Raw genomic sequence first — 12,845 nt, 5'->3', positions numbered from 1 at the left:
GGTTCAAGGTGAAAGCCCTTCTTAAAATTAGGATTAGACCGGAAAATAGCTTCTTAGAGATTTTGTATCAAACGGATACTGTGAGATTCTTTGAAATTTCTTGGAAAGTCCTTGTTAAAATCCAAAGGAAGTACAAAAAAATATTAAAAGTACTTGCATGGGTTCTTGTTCACGTAGTCCTCTGCTTGTCTGAACATCAATCCCGTCCTATGTCGACAAAATGTAAGGATGGACAATCCAGTTTCAAGTAAAGTATCCTTTATTTGGTAGACAAGCAGGAACATCTCACAGATCCAACATCTCTCCCTCAACTGACTGTCAGCCGTCGTCATTCTGGAACCCTGCTGAAAAGCATCATCCAGTTACCATGGAACTGGATAGATGCACTACAGTCAGGATACAACACCAGTGTTCCACGTAGGAAGGTCGCTGGAGCAGGGCCCATGGCAAGCCCCTGATCCAGGTGGTACCTCTGCTTTGTTCAGTTGGGAGCCAGCTATGGCGTTCCCTAGTCCCTGTGGGTTGTGGTCACATCTGTGGGCCCCCACTGGCCAGACCGTTGCCCCAGGGATGCCAAAACGGCAGGTGGAGATTCCCTGTTGCTCCGAGCCCAGCTGCCACTCATGTCGCTTATTGCGGGGCTAGCTCAGGGGCCTGAGGAGATTGCTCTGCCGCACACACAAGTATCCTGTATGGGGTTCGAGTTGGGTGCTGAGAGGAGCCGGCTTGGAGCGCAGCAATGGAGAAAAGTGTCTCACTCCATTCCCGGCTGTACTGGAGGGAACATCGTTTGGGGAAAATGTATTGAATACAATGTTTTCTGCATAAAAGTATGAGTTTTTGCGCTATTTAAATCATGAAGTAACAAGGATTAATGTACGGTTGTGTGATGTACCATGATGGGTTGGTTGTGAAAGCCAGCCTAGCTTGGGTAATCCTCAACAGTAATGACTGGGACAAACAAATTGGATGTTTGGGTCATGTCGGGTTACCTACTACTAAATGTTATCCTTAGTCCCTAATGACATTGTCACAATAATTACAACTCACCCACATATCCTGATTACCAGCCTTCAGGGATTTGGCATTTTCATGATGTGTTGTGAGTAGGAGGGTTTTTGTAATACCCAGGTAATGGGTAAGCTTACCCCATACCCCCACTCCCCCCCCCCCCCCCCCCCCCCCCCCCACCCCCACACACACTTCCAGTTTTCCCGCTCTGGATGAGTTGGGGTCCACCATAAAAGAAATGACTGTGGCAAGGACAATAGGGCCTAAGGATATTGAGGTTTTTGGGTAAAGGGGAATTTTCTGTCATGATAAGATCTTTAGCTCAACAGGTGCACTACTTTTTTATATTCTTATTTTTTATTTATTTCAGGAGAGCTACTTTATTGATGATAACTGATAAAGTGTGCAGTGAGAGAAAGGAAGTTCATCTTTATCATAAAAATACATTTAACATATAAAATCATTTTACACCAGTAAATATAATTCTATGTCAGGACCGGAGGCTTCAGATTATGCTTTTCTCTCTCCGCTGTTTATTCAAAAGTCACCGCATAGCAGCCAGAAAAGCAATAAACATGAAAAAATATATTACATAATACCCAACATCGGGTTAATAAGATCAACAGAAAAAATCAGAACATATTCAGGGAACTCCATATCCCATCAGTCCATGTACATAGTCTTTCTATAGTGTCCATAATCCTTAAGGTAGTCCGTCCATCTTGTGGTCTCTTCCTCTTTCTTCGCTGCTTCGCAGCCAGTTAAGTGCTTTTTCCTATGCTCACCCTCGTTATTGCAATGTGGGGGTGTTTTGGGTTTTAGGCACGGTATATTTTTGTAGTTGGGTTTAGGGGCTCTTGATTGATATATTTGTGCACGTTTATCTTTCAGAGCCCTGGTATTTCGTTGCGGGGACGCTTCGCCCCTGACGCGACTGTCCCCGAGAGTTGCGGTGTTACCTCCTCGCCGCTAGAGGGAGGCGTCGGGCCTCTTTCCTCCTCGGTGTGGTTTCCCCGTCAGACGGGAGCCACGCCGGAGCCTTACTCTGCCGCCTCACCTTGACGCCCTGTTGGGTTGTATTGCCCCAATTTGATCTACGCCCTTAACGGGTCTGTACTTAGCGGATTACCGCGTTTGACGCCTTCGGGCTGTAATTTTTTTCAGCACGTCGGGCGGTTGGCCCGCTTGCCAGCGTTTACTCTTAGTTAGCGTGCAGGGAGGTGGCCTTGACCCGGTCTCTGCTGAGAGGGTTAGCGTGCTGGGCGGAGTGCTGCCACTAGACGCCCTGGTTTACCAGTGACAAAAGCCTTTGCTAACCTCCGGTTGGCCCATACCCCTGGTCCCTAGTTCCAGTTGGAACTTTCCCCCTTTTCCGCGACATAGCAAGTAGACAGTATGGCGGAAGGGTATTGCGTAGAGGAGGAGGAAACCCACCAGTACTTGGGGGATGATGAATTTTATGACGCAGTGGATCAGTCTATCTACAGGTGTGTGCAGGAGATAGTGGGGCCCATGGAGGATCGCCTCTCGGCCCGTATTGCGGAGCAGTGCGCGAAACTGGCTCCCGCACCAGGGAGTGCCCCTGCGGGTTCCCAGTCCCCTGGGGAGGGTCCCCCGCCAGCACCCAAGAAGGCCTGTAAAGACGGTGGCTCGGGGGGTGAGCCGGGTGTGGATAAGGACGCCTTCGAACGCCTTAGGGATGCGTTTCTGGCTAAGGCAACCGACCCTGCCCCGGCGTCGCTCCCGGGCCCTTCGGTGCATACGGGGACAGCCCCTTCCTCTCCGGAAGGGCTCCCCACTGCGGACACCGACGACGAGGAGGACTCAGTGCGGTCTTGGCGCCCGTCTGGTACTCCGGCTGAGTTGCCTCAGGACGCCTCAGGTATGCTGGACCCGGACAATATCATCCATCCGAGGTCGGCTGCCTGGACGCCGGGCGACAAGGTCGCGAGGTTCGTGGCGGGGAGCCTCCACAAGCCTTTAGAGAAGGAGGCACGTAGTTGCCTGCGGGGAGAATGTCCGCGTCCGACACTCGAAGGGAAGGTGGCCATGACTCCCGAACTAGACAGAAAGATGGCCACCTTTATGGCCAAGTTCGTGAAGGACCCCCGCAAGGGCATCGACCGCTCCTGGCGGTCATGCCAGGATAAACTTTTGGATACCATAGGCCCCCTGACGAAGATCTTGGATATGGCAGAGGAGGCCAAGGCGTCGGGCTCTACAATAGCCTCTGACGTGTTGTCTAATTGGGCGCAGAGGGCAATCATTTTCTTAGGCAACGCCAACTGCGCGCTCTCCACTGAACGCCGGCGCACACTACTCATCAAACTTGATCCCAAGTTAGGGGATATGGCCTCTTCAGAGGCTGGAGCGGTGGCGCAAGGTGGCCTGTTTGCCGACCCGTTTATAAAAGAACTGGGGAAGTTTGTTTCCACCTTTTCCTCCCTAGACAAAGCCCAGTCCACCATCAAAAGGGTGTTCCAACAGCGTTTTTCTAGGGGGGCTGGTCGTGGTAGGGGCCTCCCGACCGGCCGTGGCGGACAGAACCAACCCAATAGAGGACAAGGCTCCAGCAGAGGCCAGTACAACTCCTCGGCCAACTATAACAACTTCTACCCCACCAAGAACCAACGTTTTCGTGGCAGAGGTGGCTTCAGGAACAACGCTGGAAACAATAGTTCCCACGGTGAGTGTAATCCATCCGGATCAGGTACTCATAGGGGGGGCGGTTGGCTTGTTTCCCAGAGGCCTGGCGGGCCATGACTGGGGACGCATGGGTTCTTCAGACCGTGCGAGGTTTCCATATAGAATTTTACGATCAGCCTTTCCAGACGAAAGCGCCCCATCCAATTGTTTTCTCGCAAGAAGATGGGTGGTTGATCGACGAAGAGGTCTCAGAGCTGTTACGCAAAGGGGCCATTTGCCGATCAACGAGACACCCCTCAGGTTTCCTCAGCAATGTGTTCCTAGTGGAAAAGACGGACGGGGGCAAGAGACCCGTTATAAACTTTCAGGAGTTCAACGGCTGGTTGGTATACAACCACTTCAAGATGGAGGGTATCCACCTCTTGAGATATGTGCTCTTGCCCAACGACTGGATGGTCCGGCTGGACCTCAAGGACGCTTATCTGGTGGTTCCCATACACCCGCCTCACCGTCGATTCTTACAGTTTCTCTGGCGGGACCAGATTTTCGAATTCACGGCCCTTCCGTTAGGACTTTCCTCTGCCCCTTGGTGTTTCACCAAGTTGCTACGCCCGGCAGTGGAAGTCCTTCGGAGTCAGGGAATTCGGATGATCGTCTATCTGGACGACATTCTGCTTATGGCCCGATGTCCCAACAAGCTAGTGCTTCAACTCAACCAGACAATTTCTCTCTTGCAGGGTCTGGGTTTCATTGTCAACAAGGACAAGTCTGTCTTCACACCCTCCCAGACGATGGTGTTCCTAGGGTTCGTGGTGGACTCGGTGCAGGCGTCTTTAAGCCTTCCCTCTCGGAAGATGGCCAAGATCTGGCACGTGCTTCGACAGACGATCGCCAAGTCTCACACGTCCCTACGTCAGATTGCCAGGGTAGTAGGGCTTCTCTCGTCATCGATTCAGGCAATCTTTCCAGGGCCGCTTCATTATCAAGCCCTGCAACGCCTCAAGGCTTACCACCTCAGAAGGGGCCTAACTTACGAGCAGTCGGTTCCTCTGTCGGAGGAAGTGAAAGGGGAAATGTCCTGGTGGCTCTCCCATATGGAGGCGTGGAACGGCCGAGCAATTTTCGGGTCGATTCCGGATCTGATCATAGAATCGGACGCAAGCAGAACAGGCTGGGGCGCCCGCAGCGGGGATTTTTCCACAGGCGGCGGTTGGTCGTTAGAGGAGCAGCAGCTCCATATCAATTGCCTAGAGCTTCTGGCGGGCTCTTTTGCGGTCCGGTGTTGGACCAAGGACTCGGTGAAGTCATGTGTTCTTTTACCGATGGACAACATATCGGCGGTCCGCTATGTCAACCACCTGGGCGGCCCTCGGTCACGGGCGTTGCAGACCTGGCGAAAGATTTTTGGGATTACTGCCTAGCCCATCAGGTCTCGGTGACGGCGGAGTACCTCATGGGCCAAGCCAATCAGGTGGCGAATTGTCACTCGAGGTGCCTGCGAGATTCGAGTCTCTGGAAGATGGACGCACGGGTGTTTCACTGGTTAGAAACCATGTGGGACCCGTTCTCGGTGGACCTGTTCGCGTCCAGTCTCGACTTCCAGTTGCCGAGGTTTTTCAGCTGGAGACCGGATCCTCTGGTGGAGGCGACCGATGCGTTCCTCCAAGATTGGAGCCGGGAACAGCCTTACGCTTTTCCTCCGTTCTCGATGGTGGTGAGGTCGCCGGCCCACCTGCACCGCCAGAAGGCGGACATGGTGATGGTGACGCCCTGGTGGAGGTCGCAAGTTTGGTTTCCGGTTCTTCTGAAACTTTCTTGGGATTCTCCAATGCTACTCCCCCGGTTTCCTCGTCTCCTTCTCAATCCAGACGGGGAGCCTCATCACCTCATCATGCAGGGTTCTCTCCACCTCATGGCGTGGCGGCTTTCAGGAGACGCTGGTCGCTCCCGGGACTTTCGGGCTCGGCTGAGTCCTTCCTGTCTAAGGCGTCGGCTGACAGTACAACAAAGAGGTACCGCTCGGCTCGGTCCAGGTGGGTTCGTTGGTGTCTTCGACGCGACCTGGATCCCCTGGTCGCAGGTGTCGTTCCCATCTTGAACTTCCTAGCGGAGCTGGCGGCGGATGGGCTGGCCTACAGGACCATTAACGCAATGTGTTCGGCGATCTCAGCAGCGCACGAACCACTGGATGGGGCCCCTGTCGGGGAGCATCCTTTGATTTGCAGGCTTCTTCGGGGGGTACGTCTTTCTTTACCCCCGGAGCCCAGATATTCCGTCTTGTGGGATGTGAATGTGGTTTAAGCTTCCTGGCAGCACAAACTCTATCTTTCACTGAAAGAGTTATCAGCAAAATTGGCTATGCTTTTGTGTCTAGTGTCTTGTCGCCGGGTTTCTGCCTTGGATATCTCTGCACGGATGTTTTCCCCTGAGGGGGTTACGTTTACTGTGGGACGTCGTACGAAGTCCGCTACGAGATCCATCTCGTATCCGGACTTCGTGGACGTTCCCAAACTCTGTGTGGTGCAGTGTTTAAAGACGTACGAAGACGTGACGCTGGAACTTCGCCCCCCGGGCGAGAGGCAACTTTTAATTGCTCTTCGAAAACCGCATAAGGCGGTGTCTTCCCCCACTATCGCCCGTTGGGTGCGGTGGGTGCTCCAAGAGGCTGGCATTGATACTAAACAATTTGGAGCTCATTCAGCTAGAGGTGCCATGGCCTCGAAGGCTTTCTCCTTAGGAGCACGTCTGGAGGACCTGATGCTTGCGGCGGACTGGTCCTCGGACTCCACTTTCAAGCGGTTTTATTTTAAGCCTGTGGTGGATATTGCAAGTTTGGTGGTTAATCAGCTTTGAACAAGCATAATCTGAAGCCTCCGGTCCTGACATAGAATCGAAATTTGCCTATCATAGTAACGATAAGTTTCAATTCTATTAAGAACACGGAGGCAAGGTTTATCCCACCCATGCTTCCTGCGGAGATCCCTCCCCGTATGGCTGTAAGTAACCTGTTTTCCATTAAATGAGATCTTTTAGACTTGTGGTACTGACAAGTGGTATTTCTTAAAGATTGGTCTTTTTCCTCTGGCGGAATTGGCAACGCTCACGCTGTTGTGTTTTTCCTGCTAAGCAATGATGGCGCAAAGCAAGACCGTGGATGAGGTGGCGTGTCTCGCGCGAAGAAAGAGTAAGAGACCACAAGATGGACGGACTACCTTAAGGATTATGGACACTGTAGAAGGACTATGTACACGGACTGATGGGATATGGAGTTCCCTGAATATGTTCTGATTTTTTCTGTTGATCTTATTAACCAGATGTTGGGTATTATGTGATATATTTTTTCACGTTTATTGCTTTTCTGGCTGCTATGCGGTAACTTTTGAATAAACAGCGGAGAGAGAAAAGCATAATCCTCGCCTCCGTGTCCTTAATAGAATTGAAACTTACCGTTACTATGCTAGGCAAATTTCGATTGTAATTCATTTTAAAAGATCACATTTGCCTAGAGTTAGAAGAATTACAAAAATGTAAGTTGATGTATACTTTGGTAAGTATGTTGCAAATACAATGTATCATATAAAACTCTAACTGCAAACTGTATTGTAATATTGAAAAGCATCTTGAATAGGTTTTACTACAGTAAATCACTCCGAAAGATGGTTGGGAGTGAACAATTCTATACATAATTCTAAAGTGCACAACAAGCAAGAAATGCATTGTTTCCTTAGAATCATTTTCACAGGGATGGAAAATAGGATATTGTTAGGGGAAGCTTAATCAATATGAAAAAAGGCAAAAAGTTAAGAATGTTAGTTAATCGCCCTTCACAAGTCTTAGTTTTTTTCCCAATTGTAAAATTTCATTTTCTGGCTTCCTCCTCTCTAAAAACTTTATTCTGACATTGTGTATATCCTTGGACTGAAATTCTTCCTGTTTGTAAAACAATTCTGGATTTCTTTAGTGACTTGTTAGTTCATCAATGTTTAAATAAAGAAACAATTGCGGTATTATCCAAAGACCATGCATTCATCAAAACATCCCCAATGATCCTGCTGCCATTGACATTTTGATGATGAGGAGACTTTTTCTTGTGATTCTTGCTGCTAGATTGCTGATGTCCCTATATTTGGTGTCAATGGCTAAAGTCAATTTTTTTAGGATTGTTCAGTTGTCATGATTTTAGGAAAGAGGACAGTAAAAGGTATTTGGGAATGGTAGGACCGAGCCACAGGTTAGTGTTTACAACCAGTAGGATATCTTTGGAAATTATGAGATGGAGTATGGAACCTTCCTCATGGGTAGGCCTATTGTAATGTTACATTAAGGACATTGTTGCAGAGGGCGTCAGAGAATCACAAGGCAGCCGAGTTACTAAAGGCACCTCAACTGAGGTGAATTTTACCAATTTAACAAGTATTTGAGGTAAGGTAGAGTTGGGCAGAAATGTGCTCAATACTATGTTATACAAAGGAAAGATGGACCCCAGGTGATTGCTAGGTGAAATTTAGCACAGTGTGGTGGAAATGATAGATACAGGTTCATGTAACCTGCATTCAACCGAGGACTGTTTTGGAAAGCTCTGAATTTATAATCCCAATTTTACTGAGAACCTCGATTTTGAAAAAACGTTGTTGGTGGAATTTGCAGACAATAAACAAATGTTCTTTTCATTTAGCGATGCTTGCTGATTTGTGTTTCATTATCTTGCAATTTAGCAAAATTTAATTAATTTAATTTAAAGGTTTTGTAGAGCGCGTAGTAACCATAGAGCATCCCAGCGCTAAACCGGAGTCTCCTTTGGTTTCAGCAGGGGAAGGAGTTATGGGTGAGGAAAAAGGAGGGTCTTTAGTGTTTTCCTGAACTGGAAGAGATTGGGTTCTGTCCTCAGTCTTCGCGGGAGGTTGTTCCAGTGTTTGGCCGTGTGGACCGAGAAGCGGCGGCCACCGGCCCTGGCTTTTTTTAACTCTGGGGACTGTGATGAGATTTTCATCACTGGATCGGAGGGCCCTTTTCGCTTTGTAAGGGATAATGAATTCCTTGAGGAGAGGGGGGCCGTTCTCCATATAATATATGGATTACAATCTGTAAAAAAACAAATTGGAACAGTATGTTTCATGAAAAACCCTTTAGGATCATCCTGCTTTTCTTTTCATGTTAAATAGAGTGTATATATGTTGGGAAATTTGAGTAATATGATCAAGATTGGTTTCTAATTTTAGCATGTGTTTTATTTGTGTCAGTCTGTTTTCTTAGGAGTCAATCGCTCTGATTATATGTTCCATTGTGAGTTAGACGGTACAACAACACTGAAGCAAATTGAGATCAACACCATTGCTGCAAGTTTTGGGGGCCTGACATCAAGAACCACTGAAGTACACAGGTACGGATATATCTGTGATGTGTGTATTGAATAACTAGAGAATCACTAAAAGGGTATTTGTCACAATATAGTGGTTGCACTGTATGCTTGTCTAATATGTTTTGCTTTTAATACATACACTGTGACTATAAAGCTATATTGTACCCTTTCCACCTTGATTGACAATGAGACACACTGTAGTACAACACACAGTTCACTATTAACCAACATATTGTTGCACCCTTTTATGCGCATTAGATCCTATAATTTCAATAATCATTCCTTTCTGAGTCATGCTTCTGGTGAGACCGTTGTTATCTCTGTGTTGGCTGACATTTTGGAGTGTAACTATTCTCTGTCAGCTTAGTTTTACACTAGTTCCAACTTGCTGTTGCTACCTCTGGATCACTCCTCTACATTACTTGACTTTGGTTGACATTTTGCCTTAAGACTTTGGCTGACCTGTTGGAGTGGAAATCTTCTAGTCCTTGCTGTTCCATTTTCCTGGGATAGTCCTTTACAATATTTGATGTTGCCTGATATCATAGATTGGTTTACTGCATCAGTCTTTGGACTACTTCTGATGTGATACACACTCTACAGTTTAGATCCCAGACAAACAGTGGCATAGCTAGACCTATCCCCGAGTTTGCTGCCTGGTGTGGAGGGGGAGGGGTTCAACAGATGACTTGCGCACCTCCGCCACCTGGGGCGGGCCAGCCCCCCCCCCCCCACCCACCCCTTACCTCCTGCTATGCCAGTGTAGACAACCTTTTTCTACCCTCTAATCAGTTGAGTTTTATTCTGACTGGATCCTAATATGAGGTGTTCCCTATAGCAACTACTTTTATTTCATCTAAGATTCCTCCGACATGTTTGCCTGTGGTGTCGGGAATCTGATCTTCTAAATTGTGAGGCACCTATATGGGTGTACATGAACTAACCTCTTTTCAGTAATTAAAACTGGAGCTGAATCTCTTGACATTATCTAGCTGTCCTCTTTAGCTAAAAGCAGAAGGAACACATTTAAAAAAGAAAATCTCCTCCACCACCAAAAGACTGTAATCACTGACTCTTTTGCAGGGCAACTGCAAACAACTTGATATCATTTAGCACGGACACTAACTCCAGTCTCTAGACTTTACACACCTCTTATACGGTTTCTCCACACATCACCATTCCTGGTAGCATCTAAATACGTCTCTTCTAAACCCTCCACGTCCCAAAAGAGGCAAAGCCTCAAGTGAGTAATGATGCCCAGTCCCCGACATCAAAAGTGGTAATAAATAGCACATTTAAACTTGAGCATGCACCAAATCCAACGCCCCAATTGCACACTGCATTCAGCCATGAACAGTGGAAGGTTGGCTGCACCTAACCCCGCTGCAGTCGCTTATCCCCACTGCCAAAACAGGAAGCAAGGGTTTAAATGTGGTCCACAAGGTAAAATTACATTGAAGAGATCTCCTGACTGAGAGTTGCTTCCATGAGTAAAGTAATTAATACATGTAATCTGTGAAGAACTAAACGGTGTTTCGCGTCAGTTTAGCTGTACTGTGGCAATAAACTCTAATTTGACTTTTGCACTGCAGTAATAAATAAATGAATGTTTATTATTATACTTGCTCAAAATATTGTCACATTTTTAACACTATAGCAGCATAAATATGTATCTTGATGATGAAAATAAATGTAGCCCAATAATTCATGTTATTTAGAGCAACTGTTGTAATAAACAAAGATTTCCCCATTTATTGCTATAGTTGAAAGGTGTTGTTGCCACAGAAGTTCATAACTGACTTGAGAAAATACTGGTAATGCTTTAACCCCTTAGTTGCTAGGCTTTTTTCCCATTTTGCTAAGCCTATTTTGGTTATTTGGGGTAGTTTGCGCTTAGGCCCCTGTAACTTTTTGACCACATACCGTATCCACGTAAAATTTGCCTCCTTTTTTTCCAACACCCTGGGGATTCTTAAGGTATACAGGGTTTGTGGATTCCCTTAGAGGGGACCCAGAAATTAGTCAAAATACAGCTAAATTTTGTTTGTTTTTTAAAAGAAAATTGGGGAAACTACTGCAGAAAAAAGCATCTGTTTTTTCCCTGCAAATGGGATCAACAAAGTGTTTGTGGTGCTTAAATCACCATCTTCTTAGCTTTCAGGGACAGGCAGATTTTTGTCAGAAAACCAACATTTTCTATAGAGTTTTGCTATTTTACTGGGACTATTTTTGCTATTTTCTGTTCTTTCAACCTTCTTCCAGTTAGTGGTAGAAATGGATGTGAAAGAAATAATGCCCGACAAGCTACACGTTTCTGAAAAGTAGATAACATTCTGAAATCAGCAAGGGGTCATTTGTGTAGATCCTTCAAGGTTTCTTTATAGAAACTAACAGTTGAAAAGAAAAGATATTGAAATTGAGTTGAAAAAAAACAGCCATTTATGGCAACGTTTTCACCTGCAACTAATTCTAAGAAAGGCAAGTTTTTGAAAGCAATTTACTGTTACGTCTACAAAACCCTTCTCGTTGGGGGGATATATAGGACTTGCAGGTTCCCCAAGAACCCAAGGAACCCATAGCCAAAAACTGAGCTGCGTCTTGCAATAGTTTTTCATTGTGTACCAGGTATATATCATTTCATTTGGTAGAATATAAAGAGTGAAAAATAGTTACCAAGGAATCGGAGCAAAATATAGAGTGTGGAAGCAGTGGTTATTTGCACATATGGAATCTGTGTGGATCCACCAACTTCTACCCACTCAGCATTCCTCAAAGTCTCCTGATAAACATGGTACCTCACTTGTGAGGGTAGGCCTGGTGCCCACAGCAGGGAAGGGCCCAAAACGTATTGTGGAGACATCATATTTATCTATCACAAACAAACCTTGTTTTGCAGGGGGGGGCACCTTTGTTTTTGGTCCCAGGCTCGGCAGCCATCTAGGGAAACCTTCCCAAACCAGACATTTCTGAAAATTAGACAGCAGGGGGTAGTCCAGGGAGGTATGGCTTGTATGAATCCCCCAACATTTTCCTACCCAGAATCCCCTGCCAACTTCAAATGTAGCTGAAAAAAATATAATTTTCCTCACATTTCTGTGTGGAAAAGTTGTGGGATCCCTGGGCTGACACGAATTTTCTACCACCTACCATTCCCCAAGGTCTCCTGATAAAAATGCCACCTCACTTGTGTGGGTGGGCCCATTACCCGTGGCAGGGAAGGGTTCAAAACGTATTGTGGAGACTTCAAAATTACCTATCACAAAACGATCTGGTTTTGCAAGGGGGTCACCTGCGTTTTTTGTCCCAGACTCGGCAGCCATCTAGAGAAACCTACCTATCCCAGACATTTCTGAAAACTAGACAGCCAGGGGAGTCGTTTTCCTACCCAGAATCCCCTGCAAACCTTAAATTTACAAAGTGATCAATGACAGACCGAATCATAAAAAGACTGTCTCAATCATGGTCCTCTCGTGGCAACGCTAAACCATTTTAACAAAGGAGGGACAGGAAAAGGACAATATTTTACGGGGTCCAGTGTACTGGTCCAGAAACTAGTAGCAAAAAGAAGGTACAGAGTTCCCCGGGGAGAGTGACGGAACAGAGAAGTGTGTGTGCTAGTAAGAGGGGGAAATCCCCTAGTTGGAACTAAATCCCTCACACACCCAGCAAGCTAGGTGTCATGCTTCATCATACGGGTTCTGCTCCTCGTCAGACTGGCGCTGCAATGTCTGACGGGCTCCCGAAACCGGGGCTCTTTATCGGAGATCTTTTGTTCCGGCCATATGGTGCATGCGTGTGAGAGGGCAGGGGGAGTGTGGTCGTGACAGGA

General features: G+C 46.9%; 1 protein-coding gene across 2 annotated transcripts in view; it reads left to right on the top strand.

Annotated features, from left to right (window-relative positions):
• GSS (glutathione synthetase) overlaps window positions 1–12,845 on the top strand; it is a 673,748-nt gene that overhangs the window by 173,064 nt on the left and 487,839 nt on the right. For both annotated transcript variants that reach the window (XM_086932359.1, XM_086932360.1), the window contains exon 5: window positions 8,898–9,037. In XM_086932359.1, coding sequence (XP_086788485.1) covers window positions 8,898–9,037 — 140 coding nt within the window. The remainder of the gene's footprint in view (window positions 1–8,897; window positions 9,038–12,845) is intronic.

This window comes from Lissotriton vulgaris, chromosome 7 (genome assembly GCF_964263255.1).
Source record: "Lissotriton vulgaris chromosome 7, aLisVul1.2, whole genome shotgun sequence".
Lineage (NCBI taxonomy): Eukaryota > Metazoa > Chordata > Amphibia > Caudata > Salamandridae > Lissotriton > Lissotriton vulgaris.
The sequence above is the reverse complement of the archived record's forward strand: the minus strand, read 5'-3'. Positions and strand labels throughout refer to the sequence as shown.